Below are 12,773 nucleotides of genomic sequence, written 5' to 3' on the forward strand. Positions count from 1 at the left end.
GCCATGCATTTCTACAACTCTATGACTTCTTAACAGCTACACCCATGCAAATGGATTTGAGCCACTCACTTCCTTCAGCTTGGAGCTGCTCATTTACTGAGACAATTCCCAGTCTCATTGCCAGACTAGGAGACGTACCAGCCCAAAACACTTCCAAAGCCTGGAGGCTGTAAAATGAGGCTAATGATTCTACTGTGTTGCTCTTTGTGACTGCCTTCTCCCTCTTTTTCTCTTGCACTGCCCTAGCACATCAAACAGCTCTGCTTCCCCCATCCTCACCCTCAACCTGAAACTACAACCTACTGCCAGGCTTTCCTCAAATGGTGACTTGAAATATCTCATCAGTGCCACCTTTCCCAGGCAGCCCCTTCCAATAACAGCATGCATTTATAATCTGCAGACGACCTTGAACTGGACCTGTATTCCTAAGGACCTCACAAAAACACTGATTTGACTTACTCAGTCACAATAAAATCTGGAGCCTCAGAACTATTTTGTACGTTACAATGGGATAGGGCAGTAGATCCTCAGACACAATGAGCAGTGGTTCGGAAAAGCTATCTCCATAAACTGGTAGGTGTCAGGGTCACCAGTTTGAGTCTGCTGCATTCTTTGGTTAGATTCAAGGTAACCATGCCAATCCTGAGATGCATTCGCTCATCAGAATAACTATTAAGTGGAACTTGAAACCAAGCATTTGATTCAATTATAACATTGCAGAGACCAACCTCTTCAACTGGCTGCACTTTTCCTTTTGACGCTTCTTTGCCCTTACTTTGATCTGTTTCTCTTTTCCGTCTTGACTTTGAACCTAATGAAACAGAATTTCAGCATGAAGCCATACCTCATAAACATGAGCAAGTTGATGAGGAAAATAGCTAGGCCGGGCCTAACCAGCAACTTTAAAAATCGTGGCATCCAATGTGAACAAGTAATAATAAAGCTAACCAGCAAGCTCCTCCAGCTTCTTTGGTCTCTAAGTACACAATGTCATAGAGCTGTACAGCATGGAAATAGACCCTTCGGCCCAACTCATCCATGCGGACCAGATATCCTACATTACTCTCACTCCATTTGCCAGCATTTAACCCAATAGAAACCCTTCCTATTCATGCACCCATCCAGATGCCTTTTAAATGTTGTATTGGACGAGTCTTCACCACTTCCTCTGGCAGGTCATTCCATACGCGCACCACCCTCTGTGTGAAAACGTTACCTCTTAGGTCTCTTTTAAATCTTTCCATTCCATTCCATTCCCCCCGACCCCCGCAAAACCAACCTATGCCGTCTGGTTTTGGATTCCCCTGCCCTGCGTGAAAGACCTTGGCTATTCGCCCTATCAATGCCCTTCATGATTTTATAAACTTCTATAAAGGTCACCCCACAACCTCCAGTGCTTCAGGTTATGTGTTAGCTAGGTTCAGGTTTCAATCTCTAGTCAGTGTTCAGAATTATTGAAATTGTTACAGTGCAAAAAGAGGCCATTCTGTCTGCACTTAGTACCACTCCCTTGCCTTCTCTCCATAACCACATGTATTCTGCTCTTTCGAATAATCACAATCCCCTCAGAGCTGAAACCCCTATTTCTTAACTTGTACTAAGTCCTGGTCCCCTATCACTGCTGGCTCCCAGTCTTGATGTTAAAATTCTCATCCTCGTTTTCAGATCCCTCTGTGGTCTTCTGTGCCTGCCTCGGAGTAATCTCCTCCAGCACCACAACCCTCCACGCTATCTTCACCCCTCTAAATCAAAGGTGCCATGCATCCTTGAATGTAATTGTTCTACCATTGCTAGTCATGTCCTCTGATGAGGCTCCAAGCACTAGAACCCTCTCCCTTGACATCTCCGCTCCTACCTTTTTTAAATTCCTTTAAGACATTCCTCACAAAGCTGTTTACTTAAGCTTTTCTATCTCCTCACAAGGCTTGTTTTACAATGCTCCTGTGAAGCACCTTCAGACCTATCATTATCTTAAAGGCATTATAAAGGTTTTTGCAGTCTATGTTAATGCCTCAGCAAAGTATTCAGGGACACAGCCTGGGTATCTTCTTCTACAAAACATTCAACTGAGGTCCATCTATAATGGGCATAAAAGATTCCACACCACTGTTCAAGAAGGACAAGGGGCATTCACTCAATAACTTGGCAAAATTTTAGCCAACAATACCAAAATGAATTAGGTGGTCACTGATCCCTTGCTTTTTGCAGGACCTTCCAGTGTACAGTTTGGCTACTGTATGTCCCTGCAGTAGCATATGCCAATAATATTGTACTGTCTGTGAGAAGGTTTTGAGACATCCAGAGATTGTGAAAGGCGGGAATAAAAATGCAAATTATCTCTTTCCTTTTACACCTATTACAAAATAAACGCTGTCCCATGAACTACTTTTGAAGAACAACAACGTAGACAGTATTGTATTCCCTTAAATTAGGATCAGCCACTGACATTAACACAATTGCATGACCGCAGTAACTGCTTGACATAATACTTTATAATATTCAAAAAAAAGTGGATTACTGCGCTAGAGAATCTGGGTCTTGGCAAAAGACCGCAGCAAAGGAGAGTTAGCTCTTCTCTCCTTTTAATCTTCTGCGGAATTCCCCAGCATTTGTCTGCTCGAATACAGCACGGGACCAGGGCGCAGAAACTACACTACGCCTCTGATGTATCGGGGGAAGACTGAAATCTGAAACTTACAATACTGCATGCTATTTCTCATTGTCAACAGGGAGACTGCCGGAATCCAGTAGGCAACTAGTGGAGGTTTTCAGACAAGGTCGTTGCATTTTTTTTCAAATGTCCGATTTAATTGCAATGAAGCCACTATTTAGAGACTCCATCCCCAGATCAAAGCTAAGTAAACATTTCAAGTCTCCTCCAGATATATCAATAGTGCTTCAAACACACCACTGCACACATCAGCAAAAGCAACAGAGAGAGGGAAATAAAAAAAATTAGAGCCCGGCTGTATACATTTTTATTTTGGAAAATACGAGTCATAGATGTGATTACCAGGTTTAACATTCTTTTGGACCGCTACTTTTGGCCCAGGGCTCTTTGCCTGTTGGTCATCTTTCTTCACAGTTGGTGTATTTTTCGTTTCAGAATTCTGTTGATCATCCGGTTGCATTATCTGCAGCTTTTTCTGTCCACCTTGTTTCTTCATGAAAACTCTGTTGACATAGGACTTCAACATTACAATTTCAGCATGACTAATACCAACTCCAACACAACATTTTTTGACTTTGTGTTTTTTGTTCTCCACAGAGATAAGATGGTGACCCAGTGGTGTCAATGGACGTGAATCCAGTAATCCAGAGACCTGGCTAATGCTCTGAAAATACAGGTTCAAATCCCATTGCAGCAACTGGTGGAATTTAAATTCAGTCAATAAACCTGGAACAAAGTTAGTCTGAGTGACCATGACAACTGTCATTATAAAGCAGATGATACAAAGCTGGGTGGAAGGGTGAGGGGGATGCAGAGATGTTGCAGTGTGATTTGGACAGGCTAGGTAAGTGGGCAAATACATGGTAGATACAGCATAATGCGGATATATGCGAGGTTATCCACTTCGGTAGCAAAAATAGGAAGGTAGATTACTTATTTGAATGGCTGTGTATTGAGGGAGGGTGAGATCTCAATGAGACCTGTGCATTAGTCGCTCCAACTAAGGGCAGAGGTACAAGCAGGTAGAGAACAGTACAGCACAGGAAGAGGCCCTTCAGCCCATCAAGGATATGCTGACACATGACATGTTCCTAAACTAAAAACTATTTGCCTCTGCACAGTCCAGATCCCTCCATTCCCTGCCTAGTCACGAGTCCATCAAGGCGCCTTTCAAATGCTGCTATTGCATCTTCCTCCACCTCCTCCCTTGGCAGCACACTCCACCACCACCACCTTCTGTTTAAAAAGAAATCTGCCCCTCACATCTCCTTTAAACTTTCCCCCGTTTACCTTAAACGCCTGTCCCCTAGTATCCGACATCTCCACCCTGGAGGGGGGCAAAACTCCCACCAAGCCTCCCACAATCCTGCAAACCTCCACCAGGCAGTCCCTCAGCCTCTGACGTTCAAGTGGAAACAAACCAAGTCAGTTCAATCTCTCTCCCTGCAGCTAACACCCACCCGCCCACCCCACCCGCCCCAGAAAGCAGGCAACAACCTGGCAAATTCCCTCCAGCACTCTCTCTAAAGCCTCCACACCCCTCCAGCACTGTGGCAACCAGAACTGTGCACAAGTCTCCAAATGTGGCTCAACAAGGGCATCAGAAAGCAAACTGTGTGTCAGCCTTCATAGCAAGAACATTTGAATACAGCAACAAGGATGCCTCGCTGCAATTATGCAGGATATTTGTGAGGTCACATGGAATTGTCTGCACAGCTTTGGGCTCTCTATCTGAAGAAGGATGCTCTTGTTACAGAGGGAGTGCAGCAAAGGTTTTCCAAATTGACTCGTGGGATGGCAGGACTGACATATGAGGAGAGATATATCAGTGAGGATTCTTTTCAGTGGATTTAAGTGGGATGAGGGGCAATCTCAAAGAAACTTATAAAATTCCAGTATGACTAGACAGGTTAGGCGTAGGAAGGATGTTCCCCATGTTGGGGTGAGGAGGGGAGCAGGGCAGTGCCAGATCCAGGGGTCATAGTTTAATTTAAGGGGTAAACCTGTTAAAACCGAGATGAGGAAAAATTTCTTCACTGAGAAAGTGGTGAGCCTTAAGAATTCACTAATAACACTCACTAGCTGAGGCCAAAACATTGTGTTTTTTTTTAATAAGAATGAGGTAGATATAACTCTTGTGGCTAAAGGGTATTGAGCTTGATGATCAGCCATGATCATATTGATTGGTGGGGGCAGGTTCAACAGGTTGAATGGCCTACTCCTGCTCCGAATGTTCACGTCTCCATATTACAGGTAAAATATGGCGCGATTTAGATGAGGATACAATGCTGGGTAAAGTCAAGATCATTAAGAGAGGATGAGGTGTGGTTGCCAGAGGGGTTGCTGGAATAGCGTAAAGACGAAATAAATACTTTTCCCTTGTTTATTCTCCATGGTATGTGAGCTTCACTTGCTAGGCAAGCATTGATTACCCATCCCTAACCTTTTTTTTATTCACTTGCAGGGCATCGGTGTTGCTGGCTCAGCCAGCATTTATGGATCGTCCCTAGTTGCCCTTGAGAAGGTGGTGGTGAGCTGCCTTCTTGAACCACAGCAGTCCATGTGGTGGAGGTAGACCCACAGTGCCCTGAGGGAGGGATGACCAAGACTTTCAACCAGCGACACTAAAGGAACGGTGATATATGTTCAAGTCGGGACAGTATGTGGTTTGGAGGAGAACTTGCAGGGGGTGGCATTCCCACATATCAGCTGGCCTTGTCCTTCTAAAATGGTCATTGTCGTGGGCGTGGAAGGTGTTGCTTGATGAATTACTCCAGACAAGATATTAGTGGAAGATGTTGGTGGGGGGTGGGGGGTGCTGTTTTCAAAATTTTGACCCAACGACAGTGAAACATGGTGATGTAGTGCCAAGTCATCATGTTATGTGGCTTATGCAGGAAACTTGTAGGTGGTTGTGCTCCCATGTATATGCTGCCCCTATCATTCTAGATGGTACAGATCCTGGGTTTGGCAGTGCTTGTCTGAGCAGTGGTGGTGTGGTGCTGCAGTGCATCTTGTAGCTAGCACACATTGTTGTCACTAGCACACATTGTTGTCACTGGGAGTGAACGTTGGAAGTGTCAGAAGTGATGCCTATCAAACAGGCTGCTTTGCCCTGAATGGTTTTCCAATATAGCTAACAGACTATTTGTTGCCTCAGCTTTTAAAAGCTGGAGCCAGAGAACAGGCCTTCTCTCCACAAGAAGCCAAATGTAGCACCAGAACAAGCCAAAACATTTTCTAAGACATGACTAAAGAGTCCAGAGTGTAGAATATAACCTTTTCCATAAGGAGTACAGACAATTTTCTACATGAGGCAATACTTACTTTTTCAGTGTTAGATCAAATTTGAAGAGGGTGAGGGAATCACCTGAAGAACTGTTATATTTCTCGAGCAAACATGTGTCAGAGTCATCTACCTGTACCAGAAACATAACCTCATTACTTAAGGCAGACACGTGAGAAGCAGAAGTATTTAAAATTACCATTACACCTGTGAAGCATTTCTTTAGTGCTGGAAAGGAAGGTTACTGTTGGAAATGGGACTGTCAGGTCTGCACAGTCCACCTCAAACAACTGCAGCCCATGCAGTGGGCAAAGTAGCAGAAGCAACAAACTGACTTTGTACAGCGCTCTGTCTAAAGCCTCACTGCCCTTAAAGCAGAGGCAGGAAAGTGCCGGAATACAGGAAACTAGAAACAGTCACATCAGTTTTAATGAAGGCTTGTTTTAAATGAAGCAATGCCAACAGTTTGGAGAGTGTCAGCTGTGGTTCAGTGGGTAGTTCCCACTCAAGTTCAGAAGGCTATGAACTCGAGCTGCACTCAGAGGTTGCAGCACAACCTACAGCCTAATGTTGCAGAAAGAATGTGGCGCATAGGAACTTTCTTCCTTTAATAATACTCACTGTATAGGCAGCCACACCATCAGTCTTCGTTTTTGCAAGGCTAAACCCCATCTGGTGTATGAAAGGAGTCAGAAAACATATCAGCAAGATAATTAAAAAAAAAGGTCAAAAACAGAAACGATGTAGCTAATGGACGATGAATAGTGTTTAGCACAAAAATCCTGCTGCATTTCCCATTTCAGCCACATCAGACGCAGTATGCCTGAACTATGAATTTGCATCATGTAATATTACTCAAGGCAGGACACTGAGGGTCAAGAGCTATCAACTATCAACTATTGGGTGGGATGCTCTCAAGTAGGGGTCACATGGTGGGGAGGGATCGAGAAACTCGGAGCAGGAATGCACAGAGGTGTGATGAAAGGGAGTAGAATTGTGCAAGTTTGTCTTCAGGAGGGTCAGGGTAGACATGAAGGGTCAAGTGGCTTTCTGTTCTGCTGTGACAATTTTATAACCTGGCTGTTGCTGATACTTGTGTTACAATCATGAACGAACTAAGACATTTGTTTGCCCTTCATTAGGACTGGCCTACCTTGGTCTTTCTGACATGGATCCCTTTCGTTTCTGTGCCTCACCTTTTGCATCCCCAACCACCTCCCACTGCTCCATCTGTATGACTTGCTTACTTTTGAGTACTAAAACACCCTTTCATAGCAACTTTTGAAAAATCTGCCACCAGGTCATTACCAGACCTCTGATTTCTTCCCTTTCTGGGGCAGTTTAACGTTTAACATAGAACATAGAACATTACAGTGCAGTACAGGCCCTTCGGCCCTCGATGCTGCGCCAACCTGTGAAACCAATCTGAAGCCCATCTAACCTAAACTATTCCATTATCATCCATATGTTTATCCAATGACCATTTAAATGCCCTTAAAGTTGGCAGGTCTACTACTTTTGCAGGCAGGGCATTCCATGCCCTTACTACTCTCTGAGTAAAGAACCTACCTCTGACATCTGTCCTATATCTATCACCCCTCAATTTAAAGCTATGTCCCCTCGTGCTAGCCATCACCATCCGAGGAAAAAGGCTCCCACTGTCCACCCTATCTAATCCTCTGATCATCTTGTATGTCTCTATTAAATCACCTCTTAACCTTCTTCTCTCTAACGAAAACAGCCTCAAGTCCCTCAGCCTTTCCTCACAAGACCTTCCCTCCATACCAGGCAACATCCTGGTAAATCTCCTCTGCACCCTTTCCAATGCGGCGACCAAAACTGTACGCAATACTCCAAGTGCGGCCGCACCAGTTTTGTACAGCTGCAATATGACCTCATGGCTCCGAAACTCAATCCCTCTACCAATAAAACCTAACACACTGTACGACTTCTTAACAACTCTATCAACCTGGGTGGCAACTTTCAGTGATCTATGCACATGGACACCGAGATCTCTCTGCTCATCCACACTACCAAGAATCTTACCATTAGCCCAGTACTCTGTATTCCTGTTACTCCTTCCAAAGTGAATCACCTCACACTTTTCCGCATTAAACTCCATTTGCCACCTCTCAGCCCAGCTCTGCAGCTTATCTACGTCCCTCTGTAACCTGCAACATCCTTCCGCACTATCCACAACTCCACCGACTTTGGTGTCATCCGCAAATTTACTAACCCATCCTTCTACGCCCTCATCCAGGTCAGTTATAAAAATGACAAACAGCAGTGGCCTCAAAACAGATCCTTGCGGTACACCACTAGTAACTGAACTCCAGGATGAACATTTCCCATCAACCACCACCCTCTGTCTTCTTACAGTTAGCCAATTTCTGATCCAAACCGCTAAACCACCCTCAATCCCATGCCTCCGTATTTTCTGCAATAGCCTACCATGAGGAACCTTATCAAACGCTTTACTGAAATCCATATACACCACATCAACCGCTTTTCCCTCATCCACCTGTTTGGTCACCTTCTCGAAGAACTCAATAAAGGTTTGTGAGGCACGACCTACTCTTCACAAAACCGTGTTGACTGTCCTTAATCAAATTATTCCTTTCTAAATGATTATAAATCCTATCTCTTATAATCCTTTCCAACACTTTACCCACAACCGAAGTAAGGCTCACTGGTCTTTAATTACCAGGGTTGTCTCTACTTTATGTCACACATTCACATGAGCCCTGCTTCACACCTTCCAAATACCTGCCAGCTAGTGAAAGGCCACGCATTGATCTAGCCTCTCTTTCTTCCCAGGTCGGATGGCTGTGGGATCAAGTCCCAAGCTTGAGACTTTGATCAAAAATGAAAAGGCTGACACCTCAGTGCAGTATTGATGAGAGCGCTGCTCTGCCAGAGACCTTGTCTTTAGATGAGATATTATGCAGAGGCCCCATCCTCCCTCTCAGATGATGGATGTTAAAGATCCAATGGCGAGTGGTTGCACAGAAATGGTACCATTTCTAAACGCCTACATTTAAACAGGGATTTTCATGACCAGCGGATATCTCAAAGGGCTTTACAGCTGGAGTTACTTTGAAGCATCACTGCTGTTGTTACGTTGAAAATGACCATACGATGTACAAGCAGAAGTCAGTCATCTGGCCCAAAGCATGGCACAGCAGATTCAATGAGATCATGATGGGTCTGATAAACTTCATTTTGGCTTTCCTGCCTTTTCCCCATAACCAATTCCCTGACTGATTAAAAATCTATCGCAGCCTTGAAGGAACTTAACAGCTTAGTCTCTGCAAAAATAAAACTCCCTGAAATGTTGTCACAGCTATAATGTAGGAAACAGCATGCAATTTACACAGAACGAACTGCCACAATGAGATAATGACAAGGAGACAGCATTTCAAAGAAAAGTAAGCAAATTCTCCCTGGCTTTCGACAATAGTTATCTCTGAATCAAGATGACTAAAATAGATTCTCTAGTCATTTTCACATTGTTGTTCCCATGGTAGTTTTTGAAGTGAATCGCTTAAATTTAATTGGTTAAGAGCTTTTGAACATTCCCGGAAGGTGCTATAAAAGATGCTCACTTACATTTCAGATTTGGGACATTTGTAGTCTTCCCTATGCCATTTGCTATTGAATGCCTTTGGTCAACTTTACCCCCATACCAGCCCTCATCGCTCAGAGACAGGGCACCCTATAGCATCCTGTATCCATACAGCTCAGATGGACCAACAGGAGAGAGTGTATGCACGCAAACGTTGGGGGGTGCAATTTGACTGAAGTAACAAAGTGCACATTCTTCAAGCAAAACAGAACTGGAGAGCTAGTAACCAGCAATCCTACCCTCTACCTGAATAAACCACCCAACACAATGGTGACAAAGCCCTCCCTGTGCACATATCGAGCCCACAATTTCGATGGACTGAATGGCTTAATTTCTGCTCCTATGTCTTATGGTCTAAGTACAGGCCAGCTAGCCTGCAGAGCCTCAGCGAAACATGCTTTTAGTATACAAGGGGTGCCCAATTTATGAACATCTATTTTACAAATGCTTGTATTTACAAATGCAATCCCATAAAGGGGTGCAATTTTAAAGACCCTATATCCAAACATTTTCTGTACTTACAAACAGCTGCTTTCCATTATCCTACATTACATCCCAACTTGGGTACAAATGGCCTTGTAAACAGACTCCAGAATGGAACCCATTCACAACGCAGGGATCCCCTGTATGTTCTCCACACACAGCATGAGCTTCCAGTGATTTGAGGGAACATGGAGTGGGTAGAAAAGATTGCCTTTTTTTGTAATAACCCTTGGTGCTCATTTTCAATTTCAACTCTGGCACATGGGACTCCAGGGGCCACAACTAGGTGACACTGCAATACCAAAATAAAGTTTAACTGTTCCCAGTGCCAACCACAGAAACCAGGCTCAGTCAGGGCCCGAATCAGGATGACAAAACACTCCAATACTGGGTCACCGAGACAGTCTTTGTGACATTTGACTCAAGATTTTTCATCCTGAGGCTTCTTTAATACATCAGCTTTGCAAGCATAAAGTGCATCAAGATGGGAATCTATTCTCGGCTACACCTGAGTATGGTGATCGGAAATGGACCACATTTACCCCCAAGCCTGCTGTGAATTCCTCCAGAGCCCAACAACTGATGGGGAAATATAAAATGACACTTCCCCTTGCCAACTCAATTGTTTAGTGACTGCACATTTCTAATTGTTGGACGAGGACAGAATGGGGTAATCAAGGTGTTTTTACAGCTATAAATTAGAAATAGTTACTTTAGGCAAAGTGCAGGACCATAACTTTCTTCTTCTGAAGAGGCTGAACCAAGCCAAGCATTTCTTTTTTAATTCTTTCACAGGATGTGGCAACACTGGCTAGACATTGTTACCAAATCCCCATTAACTCTGGAGAAGATGACTGTTAGCCACTTACAGAACTGCCCAGCAGCAGAGGGAAGCTTGGGCAGAGGCACGGTGGTAATTTCAAACTAAGCTTTGAGCAATCCAGTAAGTCAGGACATATTACTGTGGCACAGCGTTATGGACTTCTAAACTGCGTTGCATTTCACCAAAACACAACTCACTGTGATCTTCGTCAGGTCAATAGTTGTTTTTAATCGAAGACTCGTGAGGTTGACATTCAAAGTCCCATTGGTGTTGAAGCCAAAGGTGTTTAAATGAACTCTCGATCTTGTGTCATCCTGAAACAAGTGAAAATATGGTTAGTCAAGGGAGACATAATACAGACTTGAAATATCATAAAATTCAAGGCCTTGGGCCAAATGCTGGAAAGTGGAATTCATGTAGATAGGTTAGCACTGATTCAATACACTGAAGGGTCTCTTCTGTGCTATACGACTCCATGGATCATAGCATTTTAACCTGGATTTCATAGCCTATAAGGGTTAGTCAGTTACAGAACCAAGAAATTCACAATTCCATTTCCAATACTGATCAGCCGATAAAGTTAGTCAGGAGCAAGCCACTTTTTAAATAGCATATTAACTGATAAGTAACATTAAACAATCTCCCTGGTCCCTTAAAATTAATTTTATGACTGCAGAACAGAAGAAAATTGATGCTGGAAAATTTCTGTTTCTTCTACCTCCTGCAGTTCGCTTTAGGTGCATCATTTTAAATCAGATTTATTTTTCCTAATTTTGTACTATCTGGCTAGGTTTCTGCATGTCTCAGTGAGGATTGTCCAATCAAATAGAGCCTTGAGCCTTGCTATTCCTTGCCATGTTCACGTCACCACCACTGGATCAGTTGCCAGATCAGTCTAATTTTGAAGGGTCTCAAGTTTGCAGAGAGCTGCTGACAGCTTTAAGGAACATACAAAAACAGAAACTGCTGGGGAAATTCAGCAGGTCTGGCAGGTTCTGTGCTGAGAAAACAGAGTTAACATTTTGAGTCCAGTGACCCTACATACACTGAGTGCTATTTCTCCACAGATGCTGCCAGACCTGCTGAGACTCTCCAGCAATTTCTGTTTGTGCGTGTTTCAGATCTCCAGCATCTGTAGTCCTTCGCTTTATTTTAGCAAGTTTAAGGAACATCTTAAGCAAGAGAGAGAGAGAGAAAGGTAGAACAGTGGCAAGGTTAGGACAGAATTGCGGAGCATCAGGGGTAAGCTGCTGAAGGCAGTAGCAGAGAAATTAAAATTGGACATGCACAAGAAATTACAGAGGATTGTATGGCTGGAGAGAATTAGACAGAGGCAGGGAACGAGGCCAAGGCTCGTAGACCTAAATGAGGATTTTAAAACTGAAGGGGGGGGCCGGATCAGGAGCTAATGGAGATCTACAGTGACAGACATAACAAGTGAACTGGACTCAATAACAGTCAGGATACTAGCAGGTGAGTTATGGATGAGATCAAGTTTACATGGAGAAGCCAGCACTGAAAGAATGAGAATGGTATTTGATAGAAAGGTTTTACTGATCGCCCAGAACAGGCTGGTCTAAGGGATTTTCACCGCTGCTATTAGTTTGCATTCAGGTCTTAAGCATGAGTAGTACTGGACTTGGTGACAAGGTTCTCAGACTCGTATTCTGATGTCACTCACCATCTAAGTTCAGGAATGGCCTTGGTATTACCACGGTAACATTCTTGCAAACCTGCATCATCACTAAAACCATCCAACTCCAGTTCCATAACATCACCCAACCCCAGGTTTGCCTCAACTCAGATGCTGCTGAAAATCTCACCCATCCTTTTGCTGTTTCGAGACCCAACTGCTCCAAAGCACTCAAGGGCAGTCTTTCTGGTT

At 43.8% G+C, this 12,773-nt stretch overlaps 1 protein-coding gene across 1 annotated transcript in view; it reads right to left on the bottom strand.

Annotated features, from left to right (window-relative positions):
• The window catches only part of LOC109937273 (protein GPR107-like), a 29,189-nt gene extending 17,997 nt beyond the window's left edge, over positions 1 to 11,192 (bottom strand). Inside the window, exons 1-5 of the mRNA XM_048617964.1 lie at positions 11,086 to 11,192; positions 6,579 to 6,629; positions 5,999 to 6,090; positions 3,014 to 3,174; positions 729 to 811 (exon numbers count right to left, since the gene is read on the bottom strand). Coding sequence (XP_048473921.1) covers positions 729 to 811; positions 3,014 to 3,174; positions 5,999 to 6,090; positions 6,579 to 6,629 — 387 coding nt within the window. The 5' untranslated portion in view covers positions 11,086 to 11,192. The remainder of the gene's footprint in view (positions 1 to 728; positions 812 to 3,013; positions 3,175 to 5,998; positions 6,091 to 6,578; positions 6,630 to 11,085) is intronic.
• Positions 11,193 to 12,773: the final 1,581 nt, after the last annotated feature.

Source organism: Rhincodon typus, chromosome 38 (genome assembly GCF_021869965.1).
Source record: "Rhincodon typus isolate 14 chromosome 38, sRhiTyp1.1, whole genome shotgun sequence".
Lineage (NCBI taxonomy): Eukaryota > Metazoa > Chordata > Chondrichthyes > Orectolobiformes > Rhincodontidae > Rhincodon > Rhincodon typus.